Source organism: Galeopterus variegatus, unplaced genomic scaffold, assembly GCF_000696425.1.
Source record: "Galeopterus variegatus unplaced genomic scaffold, G_variegatus-3.0.2 Scaffold7663, whole genome shotgun sequence".
In the NCBI taxonomy this organism is placed as follows: Eukaryota; Metazoa; Chordata; class Mammalia; order Dermoptera; family Cynocephalidae; genus Galeopterus; species Galeopterus variegatus.
The window spans coordinates 68,983-80,762 of record NW_007733774.1 but is presented as its reverse complement, the minus strand read 5'-3'; the positions used below and the strand labels follow the sequence as shown (position 1 = coordinate 80,762).

Sequence of the window (11,780 nt, the reverse complement as noted above, 5' to 3'; positions counted from 1 at the left end):
CCCCCCCCCCCCACATTCCCAAGTGGAAGGCAGTGGTTCACCATCCACTGGGGGCAGGGTGCAAATGGGTGCTAAGGGTTCAGCCTGTGCCAAGGATACATGCTATATCTATATAATCACTAACTTGGCAACTGGAATAGGCACAAAATTACAGCATCCCAAACCCTGTGTGGGTCACAAGAAGAAACCCTGAAAGCAAAAACTGGAGCACAGCAGCAGCAGCAGCCTCCCTGGGCAGATGTGCTTGAGCTGAACATGGCCATAGATGACAGAAGAGGGAAGTGGGAAAACAAAGGTGAAAACTCATAGGAGTTTTCCTTGGCCAAAAGGATTTTTAAGTTAAACAGCAACCCCCACCCCCCGCCCCTTTGTTCAACCCCTGATCCCCATTCACATGCTCAGACCCCATGCCCCCACTCTGGAATTGATGATGACTACTTGGCTAGGTTTCCATTCACGACATTAGAGGAATAACTGGTGGGGACAGAGGCACCTTGCTTGGCCCTCTCCTTTGACAGGTCAAGGCTGGAAGCCCTGTAGTGAGGGGGCTGGTGGGGCTCAGGCTGGAATCTGGGCAGCTGAGGGATGCCATGGGTGATGCCCACAGGCTTGGCCTGGGGCACAGTGCTGTGGTTAAAGCCTCCAGAACTGGAGGAGCAACTGGATTCATTGACAGGCAGCAACACATCTCTAGGCCTGGCCCTCATACTCTGGGAGGCCAGTGGCTGGAGATTATAGCAGGGGCCCATGGGCAGGGGTAGGTGTGAAGGCCGAACAAGCTGAGGCCCACATTCCCTGGGTGCCCTTCGCTCTGGCCCTGGCACTGACAGCGACATTGACATGGCCACAGGAGGTACACAAGAGGTTGCCTGCCCATATGGAGACTGGCTGGAAGATTCATCCAACTGGCTGGGGCTTATCTGGGAAGGGCCTGGCCCCAACGGAAGAGGACAGGGAGCCCAGGCAGGCCAGTCATAGGCCCCTGGGGGTTCAGTATAGAGGGACATAGGACTGTCTCGGCCCCATTCTCCTTCCTCCTCTTCATTTTCTACATCTGAATCTTCCTGCTGGGCCTGAAGCTCATCAGACTCCAGGCAGCCCTGGGCCAGATGGGAATTGGAGAGCTCCAACTCCAGGGTCTCCGCAGTGTCGAGGGAGCGGCTCCTCCTGTTGAGAGCCATGGTGGCAGGTGGAGGTCGAGGGTGCATGCCAGGCAGTCCCAAGTATCGAGGAAGGCTGCTCACACCCCAGGATAGGCCTTGGTAGAATCGGCTGCGGTAGTTGTTGAAGGTATGTTTGTGGTAGTAGCCCAACTCAAAAGCTTCCAAGGAGGCTGCAAGGTCTTCATCATTGTGAAACTCAGAATTTTCTTCACACTTGTCTTCCCCATCCCGTTCCACATCAACAATGTCAAAGGTCACCATGGGGGGCAGCTCAGGGAGGTTTTGAGTGAAGGATGAGTCAGAGTCAGAACTGCAGGACATGCTAGAGAAGAGGTTTCCATTGCTGGTGAACTCCACAAGGGCCTGTGAGAAACTCACAGTGGCACTTCCTTCCTTCTCAACCTCCTCTTCCTCTAGCTCCTCAGGGGGTGAGTAAGTAGGGTAGGCCCTCCTGGGAGATCCTCCAAAATTTGCTTCTTGCATGTCTGGCTCAAACATAGCATCACTCTGGAAAAGCTGCATCAGGCAAGTACTTTGATCTTTCTTGGAGCAAGTTCCCTCGAAACGCTTCTCCAGAGGACGGAAGTCCCTCCAGTCTGGCTCACTGCTCGCAGTGGTGGGGAAAGCTGAGGTGGTTCCTCGGTGGGAAGTCTGAGAAGCCCCTGATGCCCCTACCACCAGGCCCATTACTGACGGGCCTAAGGGCCTCATCTGATACTCCAAGATAGGCTTCTCCTGACAGATCTGGGCCTCTTGGGCCTGAGCCTCTTGGGTTCGGGACTCCCTGGCATAAGCCTGAGCATGGGCTTCTCCAGCATAGGCCTCCCTGCCATGAGCCTCTCGGATATAGGCCTCCCTGATGTGGGCCTCCCTGGCATGAGCATCCTGGGCACGTGCCTCCCGGGCCTCAAGTTGCTCCCGCCGAAGCTCCCAATACAACAACTGTTTCTGGATGGTCACTAGTCGTTCTTCCTCTGTCTCCATTGCCCCAGGTGGCCTGGAGGAAGAAAAGGGCTCCAAGCTCAAGAAGGGGTCAAACATCTCAGAGCTGCGACCATGGAGATCATAAAGGCAGTCATCTCCAGGTGGAGAGTTCTCGAGACTGTCATCTGGCTCATAGAACTCATATAGGGCATCTCCACTGTAGCTGTCTCGGGGTAGGCAATCCCTGTGGAAAAGCCCCAGGGCCTCACCTGAATCATCCTCAAATCCAGGTGTGGTGGAGTCACAATAACCTTCGTCACTATTGGGGGCAGACTCTTGCTGGTCACTCTGAGGAGTCAAAAGTTCACCAGGGGCTAGGCCAGCATAAGACTGAACTGAGTCAAGGAGCATGTAGCCATGGTGGTTTGGGGATGTGGTGGGATTGTACTCCAGGTTCAGATTGTGCCTTGGGTATATTTGGGCACTTGCCCACAGATATTCTAAGTCATCATCTTCTTCCTCCTCCTTGACCTCCTCTTCTTCCTCCTCTAATTCCACTTCTTCTTCCTCCTCTTCTTCCTCGTCATCATCATCATCTGGTAAGGCCATCTCCTCCCCACCTCCTTGGTAGGTCACCAGGCAGGAACTTCGCTTGGTCCCATCTCGGTTGGCCCTCTGGCCCCCAGAGGCCATGCTGTCTGTCATACTGTCCATGTCCTGTTCTGCAATAATATCACCACAACCTGTCAGTGAGTCAAAGCTTTTCAGGGATGTGACATCCCCAAACAGAAGACTCAGCTGGTCCCCCACAGGACCATTGGAGGGATTTACCTCTCCTGTCACCACCTTCTCCCCTGTGTCTGGGCTGTGGGGGTCCTCAGGGCAACTGGCTTCAAGGGCAGGCTTGGGCTGCGTGAGTGCTGAGACATAGGCCTCCATGGGTTTTTCTTGATCTTTACAGGCCATCTCAGTAGCTGGTGGAGAAGGTTCTGGTGCTGGAGAAACTTTTGCCCCGGGGGCATCTTGGGATTTGGCATTTTCCTCTCTAGCGGCTTGGAAGGGCTCCTCAGATTGAGGCAGAGGGGCTGAGTTCACATGCTCTTGAGGCCTGGCTCTAGCCCCTTCAGGCCTCTTGGCCTCTGGCTCACTTTTCTCAGCCCCAGCAACCTTGCTCTTTCGGTGACGGCGGATACTGCTTAAAAATCCTTTTAGGCCTTTCTTTGGCTTGGGCACAGAGGAAACCTTCTCAGTCCCAGCTTTCTCTGTGGCTCCAGCCACAGACGTCTTATATCTGGAGCCTGTCTCCAAGGCCCCATGGGCACTCTGGGAACTGGGAAATTGGCAGGGTGACTCAGGCAAAGGTAGGGGGAATCCAGTTCCTTTGCTGACAACGTCTGCAGGGCCACGGGCTGCTTCACTCAGGCTATCGTAGGTCTTGCTCTTGCTGAGGCCCTTCTTGGAGCTGCCTTTCCCAGAACTTTTGCTTCGTCCCCCTCCAAAGAAACTAGGCAGAGTACAGATACCCTTCTTGCCACCAAAGAGTTTCATGGCAGTTTTCTTCAGCTTACCTGGGCCAGATGAGGGCTGCTCTGGTGTTGGTCGTTCTGTTGCCTCAGCTGCCTTGTTCTTGGCTCCTTCCTCAGCAGCTTGGTCCTGGGTATTCCCAGAAGCTGCAGCTCCCTTGACTTGAGCAGCTTCATCCTTTTGGGTCTCCATGGTGATGGGGACAACTCGGGTACTTTCAGCTGGAAGTGCAGCCTTGGGCTTGCAGGCACTGTTATAATATCATCACTAAGGAAGCATCACAGTGGGGTCTGGAGAAGATGAGAGAGACAAAGACAGATACTGGTGAGCAAGCATCCATGCTGAGTTTGTTTTCACAGGTGTCTGTGGTCTCAGGCTTGAATGGAACCAGAGAGAAAGTAAGGGAAAAATATGGAGAAAACCTTAATCCACTCCATATGCTTGGCCTGGTGGGTCGGCCCCCTCTGGGCCCCAAGGCAATGAAACTCTACACTGAGAAACAGGCAGCCATCACCTCCCCCCATCCCTCACCAAGTCCACTCCCTTCAGGCCACCCTAAGCTCAAGGGAGCACTGGGCAGGGTAAACTACAGATGTGTGAGAAGCCCCAGTGGTGCTATTAGCTGTGAGAGGGATTACTGATAACTGAAGAGGGGAGGGGTAGGGAGAGGCAGGAAAGACAGGAGGGAGGTTAGCTCTAATGTCACCGAATTTTTGAAAAGCATCTGGCAAAACAGCCCATGAAGTCCTTACTGGGTTCTATTGGAACCTGGCCCTGATTTCACATTAGCCTGGACTCTCACTGACATTTTGCCTGGGGCTGGGAATAAAAGAAGACCTGAAGTTTCACCAACTGCCTAAGGGCAGGATAATGCTCAGGCCTTCAGAACCCCAGAGTAGGAGCCTCACAGACCCACAGACTAGGGCTGCAATCCAGGGCTTGCTAAAACCATGTGGTGGCCTCGGGAAAGGTACTTTCTAGGCTGCTGTATCCTCCATCCAAGAGGCCTACCAATACCTCCCCCTCATAAAGGGTATGTGAGAGGTGGGTCTAGGTGAGACTTTCTATTGACTGTCCTGCTGGGAAGAGATTTTAAAATGGCCCTTGACAACTGGAACCCCCAAGTTCCACTTTAGAACCACCAGGTGGAATGTTTCTTCTCTACTCCCTTCCCCTTGTTATTTCGTCCCACCTCTAGCTCTCTATCTAGGAAGAGAATTCCTTCAAGGCACAACCCTACATGATTCATGTTCCTGTTCTGGGAGATAAGCTCTCAACAGCTATTTAAATAAATAAACATGGTGCAAGCCACACCCTTCTGGTCTAGGTTCCCAACATTCCAAACACCCAAATGCCAAGAGACCAACACACCTCCCCCTCTCCCCCAGGTCTGGTGTATTCTAGTGACTGTGGATTGGTGACCAGCCTGCTAAAACCCAATAACCCCTCCCTAGAAAGTCCCACCAGTGTGTCCCCTCTCTGTAGGGTAGCCACCAACAGAAGGATCTAGGGTGAGAAAGGGGGTGCGGAGTGGAAGAGGTAAGGCAAGCACCACTATGGTCAGGGAGCAGCTGGCCAGCACACCAGTCCATTGATTGATTGTGACGGTAATAAGACACATTCAGCTGCAACAGAAGACTGTGGACCAGCACTGGGGGTGGAGAGAGACTAGCAGCTACTTTCTATACTGTGACCTCATTAGAGGAACCCCTCCTGGAGTCCCTGCTCCTGTCTTGCAAACAATCTTGCCTAGTGCCTTGTTTGACTTGACACTTGGTTCATCAGTGTGATCCAAGCTTCTATCGAGAGCACTCTGCAGAACTGAATATTATAACTGGAGCAAGATAATGGCTGGTTACCCAGAAAAGGAAAAAAGGCAAAAGTTTTTAAAAAAACAGCTCATCTGATCCCCTCTCTGCAGAGATCTGCATTACCATTTGCTTAGGTTGGGTATTTTTCTATGTGACATATTTTAACATCACACTGTTGCAACTTAGCCCTGCAACTGATAGCTCCATAAGAGACAGCACCCCTGATACCCAAGCACACAAAATCACCCAGAGGTTTCTGCCCTGGGATCTGATGCGAATGGGGGCCCTATCATCTATCTGAATCTCCCACTTTCCATAGCACAGATATTTTAACCTCTGCCCTGAAATTACTGACAGGGTTGTCATTATGGGTTGGGGGTGGGGGAGTTGGGGTGGCAGTAGTGGAGCTGTTTGTGAAATTGCATTCCCCTCTGTGGAATTCATGAAACATACCTCTCCTGAACATTCAGTAAGTGACAGGCACTCAGCAAAATCCTGCAGGACAGGCCAATAAGGGGGAACCCCTAAACCCTTGCTTTTAGGAAGCCTCTAGACTAACAAGGAGAGAGTCTGATATGTAACAGTCTGAAGGCTCAACATGATACAAGCCTGGATAGGGTTTCTGTAGGTTTCTCAGCCTCACTCCTCTGCCCATTGGCCCAAGCCCCAAATACCCAGGAGCTTCTCCAGTCCTTTTAAAGACGTGGTCACCCAGGCACTGCCTCTCCCTAGAAACGGGCTTTCCTTGTGAGTCTTCTTGATTCCCCTGCTTTCTCTTGAGGTCCTCTCCCTGCTGAGGTCCTCTCCCTGCCCAGCTCGCTTTGAACAATAGGGGCTTTGGGAGCCACCTTGTACCTGCCACTCCCCTTTCAAGCTCCCAAACCTCCTTAGGGAGGAATGTATCTAAGATGGATACTGCCTGAATAGGCTTCCACTATGTCAGTATTAGCCCAGCAAGGGTGAGATCAGAGACAGATGCTACCCCTTCCCCCACCCCCTGTTCAGATAAAGAACAAGAGAGGAGCTAATCCCAGGGAAACACATGTGACAGGGAAGCCGAGGAAAGCCTGCAGAGAAGCAGCCACACCAGGCGAACAATGGAGACCCCTGACTTTCCTATGTATCCACTCCCTTCTACTCACCATACCCTGTGTTGGAGGTCAAATGAGAAAACTGAGGCTTGAGAGGTCTCAGGAGAGTGTACTTTAAGGAACAAGCCTAGAATTGGGGGCCAGAAGCTTAGGACTTCTGTGTAACCTTAGACAAATCTTTGCCCTGTTCTGGACCTCAGTTTCCCCACCTAGAAATGTGAGATTAGACCAGGGGGTCCAGTTGCCCTAGGTTGCCCTGAGAGGCTGAAGGAGGGATGGTCCTGTGTCCAGTTTCCAGTGGCTGCTGAGTCAGGAGGTCTGGTTTGGGGGGTCCTAAGCCTTGTTGGGAGGCCTGGGTACTTAGCTGGTTAGACCCAGACCACCACTACAGGTCAGGGGTGCACTGTGGCCCAGCCATACTTCTTGCACCACCTCCCAACATTTTACTCTTTCAAAATGTACTAGGCCTGGCCTGTGAATATTTCCAATATGTCCAGAGAGGAGGGGGCCCAGAGTCCAGCCCAGCACTCTTTCCTATGAAAAGAGCTGAAGCTCCCAGCAGGGAGGGCTGAGCAGGCAGGGAGGGCTGAGCAGATGGGGAGGGAGAGCTATGGCATGCTGGCTAGGGACAGAAGGTTAGTATCTGCTTAGAAGCCCAGCAGGGGGGAAAAAAAAGCCTGTAGGAGATGAAAGCAATGAAGGCTTTAGGACAAGAAATACAGATCAAAGGATCTTTGCCCCTGAAGCACCAGTATGCCTGCCTGTGACCTCACCAAGGTCCCCTGGGCCATTTTCTCCATTGTCCATATTTCCCCCTAATCCCAAAAGAGGAGGCTGGGGAGCAATGCTCCCTCAGCTGGCACCTCTGCAGTGGTTCTGTTTTCCCTGCCTGCCTTGCTGGAGATACACTTACACATGCACAGGTTTGAAAAATAAGACCAAACAGAGAAGATAGAAGACTCTGATTATTTAATTCAGAGAACAGAAGTTAGGGGTGGAGAGAGTATTTAATGCTTATGAAATCTCCCTCCAATGGATTGTGACGCAGAAGAGCAATGATGGCCAGCTGCTCTCAACTCTACCCCCGAACACACACATACATGCAAGGTTTAACTATAGCACGAGAGGTTCAGATTAGCTCTGAGAAAGAACTTCCCAGCAGTGAGATGGGTGACCTAAGAATGAGTGACACAGGAAGGCTATGAAATACTTCCTCTGGAGGCTTAAACTTTATCACATAGTTTATCTGCCTGGACAGTATTTGAGGCAGGGAAATTGATGGAATAACTTTGGGTGTCCCCTCTTCCAGCCTCAGGTACCCTGTCTGTTAGGTGGAAACTCCTTCTCCCTCTTTGGTTCTACAAGCCCATGATCTATCAGGCTTGCCACTATTTCTCTCATTCCCTTGTTCCCTTGGACCAGCAGAGCAGGGCTATTCCCTTCAAACACACTTTCTGAGAATGGAAATGTAACAGTTCTTGAGGAATTTTCAACACTTCCAGTATACTGGGAGGGAATCATTGGACTGCCAACTTCTTCCAACTACATCCTCTCCTTCTGAAACTTTCAGCACCCGATAGATTGTAGACAACACCAAGAGATAAGAGACATGAAAGGGGAGAGGGATTCCCCAGATGGAGCCCCCAAATTAACTCGGCCCCAGGAGGCAGCAGCCTATCCCTAAATAGCCCTGTGACCTTAAGCAAGCTGTTGTTGTTTTCCAGGGTCCAAACTGGTTCTCCCTGAAGGCCTGTTCGGCTGAGGAAGGAGTTCAACAGAGGCCTGGAGAACACTAAGCCCCCACCACGTTGCTATTTAGAACCTAGGTTCCCCCCACCCCTTCTATTCCTTGCCCCTGCAAGGCTGAGGGAGACTGACATATTGAAACATCCCTCTGGAGATAGCCTGCCCCCAGCTCTATTTCCATTTCCTAAGGTCGCCTCTTACCTGCCTGACTTGCAGCATCCTTCCAATCCCTTTTTAAGACCCCCATTCTAAAACCCTTTCTAACACCCCCATTTTTATCACAGCATATTTATACACACAAAAAATACCCAAACCCCCCAATTCCCCATTCTTTGATGCCCCCTTCCCCTAAAAGGATCAGCTCTCCAGTCCACAGCCTGGTATTTGGGAATCCCCACCACTGAGCCCTAACCTCTGCTCCACCTCTGAGCCATACCATCTATCTCAACCAGAATAGACTCAGTCACCTTACTCACCCTGCCTGCCAGCCACCCTCCTTCCATCCTAATTTTGCTTACCCTTTGCCTACCAAACCCCTCTACTTTCTGGCAGCTTCCCAGGATGATCCCCTGTATATACAGATCTCTCATCTCTCAAGCACTTTGTTTCTAGGCTCATGAATTAGCAACCAAAGGTATGCATAATCTAGGGTCTGAGCAGTTCATATCCTGAGCTTACTGTTGAGGGGATACTTCATGATTTATGTTTTTCTTATAGTTGCAACCCATCTCTCTTCTGCATTCTCATGAGGCATACTCAGTAAATATCTGAGCCTCGAGTATCATTTCTCTAGTCACTTTCATATAGACCACGACAAGTACAAGTTGGAAAGATAAAGGTCTTCAAACCTGTACAAAGACAGCACTTAAAACAATCATTAACTGCTCTGCACTGCTAGGCTCTGAGAGGGTTGTGGCTGAGGTCCAGGTTTCATTAACTCCCTGGAGAGGCTCCGAGAGAACCCAGACATCCATGATATCAGGGAGACAAAGCAGAGGCAGGGAAATTAATTAGTCTGCCTCCTATTATAATTTAAGCCTGAAAATGCCCAGGAAGTGCAAGCAGCCCTGGAGGAGTTCTGAGAAAGAAGAGGTCATCATGAGTGGCAAGAGGTAGACAGGAAAGGCACCGAGAAGGTAGGCCCAGAATTGGGGCCTCAGAGGGAGGAGGATTTGGACAGGTGTAGGCTGAGTGGGTTTGGGTGTGGGGAAGGGAATAATAATATAGAGCAGATACATTAGGTGGCTGTTGGCCTGAGGCAAGGCAGAGGGCGGGTCTATCGCTGGGGTGGAGATGCCCAGCTGCAAGTACCAGGTGACTGTAGTGTGATATCCGCAGTCCTGGCTGGTGTTGAAAAGATCCCCAGCTAGCCTTCCCCCAAGTGATTTACTGGGTCTCACTGCCCTCCCCTCAAAGATGCCCAAGCTTTGCCTCAGAGGTTGATCAAAGGTCCAAGAAGAGCTTGTCAAGCCCCTGGATCACTCCCTTTATCCTGTTACTCTGGAAGGCCTAGAGAACCCATTGCCAGAGGCACACCGTGGTGCAGTGACTGTGCGCTTAGTGGGGCCCAATGAGGGGAGCCGCACTGGGGGAGGGGGCTCTGCTGGAATCCCCAGGGGTGGGGCGGGGAGTCCAACAACACAGTGCCCATGTCCACGCCGCTGACGCAGGCGGGCAGAGCCTCAAAGGGAGGTGTTTGTGCGTGGAACAAGGCTCACCTTGACCCCGTGGCCTATGACAAAGCGAGCCTGGCCAAATAGAGGCCAGCTCTGCGGGGCCAGTCCAGCTGCTGCCAGGGCGCCTGGGCTGTAGAGCGCATGGCTGGCACAGACCCTCACCGCCCAGGGAGCCCAGGCAAAGTCTGGCATTCAGGCGGTCACCAGTGTCAGGGTGTTTGCAGCAGACAATGACAGCAGCCCTGTGGCCGCTGCGAAGTTGAAGGATTTGGCTGCCTCCCTATAGTTCTCTCACACACATACAGACGGTGCGTTCCCTAGTACAACGACCGCCTCCTTGGCTTCTGGTACGTAAATCCCTCCACAGCACCATGTCTATCGCTATTTTTAAACGGGACGCTGGAGATGAAAACGCGGCCAGTGCCCCAGGGGAAAGGAGGTAAGGCGAGGGGGGAAGACAAAGCGGCCTTGCGGCTCTAACCCAAGGACCAGCAAGAGCCCCGCCGCCAGCTCGCTTGCTCACGGAGGCGGGAGCCAGATGCGCTTGAAGGCCCAGGAGGGGGCGCGGCTGGTTGGGGCTGCAAGGCCGAGGTTCCGAAGGGAAGTTGGCAGCCCACAGGCCTAACTGAGCTCCCCTGGGTAGGGGGTAGAAAGTGTGGATATCCCAATGCACGCCCAAACCAGTCTCCATCCGGCCCAATCCGGGGCGCCGGCTTCGTCCGCAGAGAGGAGGGAGAGGCAGAAGATGCGCAAGGGAGGGGCGGCAGCAGGGCCGCTGGAGTGAGCGGTTACCCGCGTAATACAGCTGTTTCAGCAAATGTGCTACAACAAAGCTGCGGACCTCCCGGCCTACAAATGCACGGCTTGGGTTGCTGGCTGGCGGCGCCCCATCCGCAATCGCGGGGCAGCACGTGCAGGCCCATCCCCGCCTACCCCAAGAGCCCCAAGGCATGGCCCAGGTTAGGTCTCCCACCCTCCCCACTCCCCTACCCCCCGCTGTGGTCGTCCGCGCCCAGAGTACTCACGGCCGCTCGGCCTCTCACCGGACAGTCCGCAAAGCGGGTTCCAAGGGAAAGCAGCGAGCGGCCCGGACTCCGACCTGCTCAGTCCTTAGTGCCCTCCTCCAGGCGACCGGAGAGGAGAACGCGGGAATGCACCCGACCGCGGGCAGGCGGAGGCTCCAGGCTGCGCGCAACGCTTACCCGGCCCGGTCCGGCTCCTGGCCGGGTTATTGTCTGCTGCGCCGCCCTGGCTGCGGCTGGACTGTCGACTGCCGTGGCTGAGAGCGCCGCCACAGTTGCTCCTGCCGCCGCCGCCGCGGCTCCAGTCACCTCCCGCACTGCATCCCCTTCCCCAAGCTCTGGGCAGCTCCCCCATACCCCTCCCCCGGACTCCATGGCCACAGGGTGGGGCGTCCGAGCACTGATTGGCATGAATGTGGTCCAATTGCTACGGTGGGAAGGCGTACCCCGTCCCGCCCACTGTTTTTTCTTGGTGCGTTTCTCTTTAAATGCAAATAAGCGCGGGCGTGGCGTTGGCAGGGGGCGGAGAGGGTGCGGAAGCCCTCGCTGGGCGCCCCACTCCCGCCCCCAAGCCAGGCGGTCGCGGAGTGGCTACACCGAGGGCTCGAGGGGACGGTCCCTCCCTGATGAGGTTCGCGGATTCCTGGAGCTAGGTTTCGGTTTTGCACGCGCTCCCATTTCCGTGACCGCCTTGCATTCGCGCTACTGCGCCCTGGTCGCCACTCGGCGGTTTATACCCCCAAGAGGCCGGTGGGGAGAATCGTGGTGGAGAGGTTGGGGAACCTGGGGGTACTGCAGAGCCTTTTGGTACCACGGCTGACCT

The 11,780-nt window shown here is 53.6% G+C and overlaps 1 protein-coding gene across 1 annotated transcript; it reads right to left on the bottom strand.

The window, feature by feature from the left end:
- Positions 1-434: 434 nt before the first annotated feature.
- AMER1 (APC membrane recruitment protein 1) lies at positions 435-11,232 on the bottom strand. The gene is made up of 2 exons (XM_008592203.1): positions 11,138-11,232; positions 435-3,901 (listed from the first exon to the last, which is right to left on the bottom strand). The coding sequence occupies exon 2, from the start codon at positions 3,801-3,803 to the stop codon at positions 435-437; it is 3,369 nt and encodes a 1,122-aa protein (XP_008590425.1). The 5' UTR covers positions 3,804-3,901; positions 11,138-11,232.
- Positions 11,233-11,780: the final 548 nt, after the last annotated feature.

Bases quoted from the DNA above. Each gene is read 5' to 3' on its own strand.
- AMER1 (XM_008592203.1), bottom strand. From the start codon at position 3,803: ATGGAGACCCAAAAGGATGAAGCTGCTCAAGTCAAGGGAGCTGCAGCT.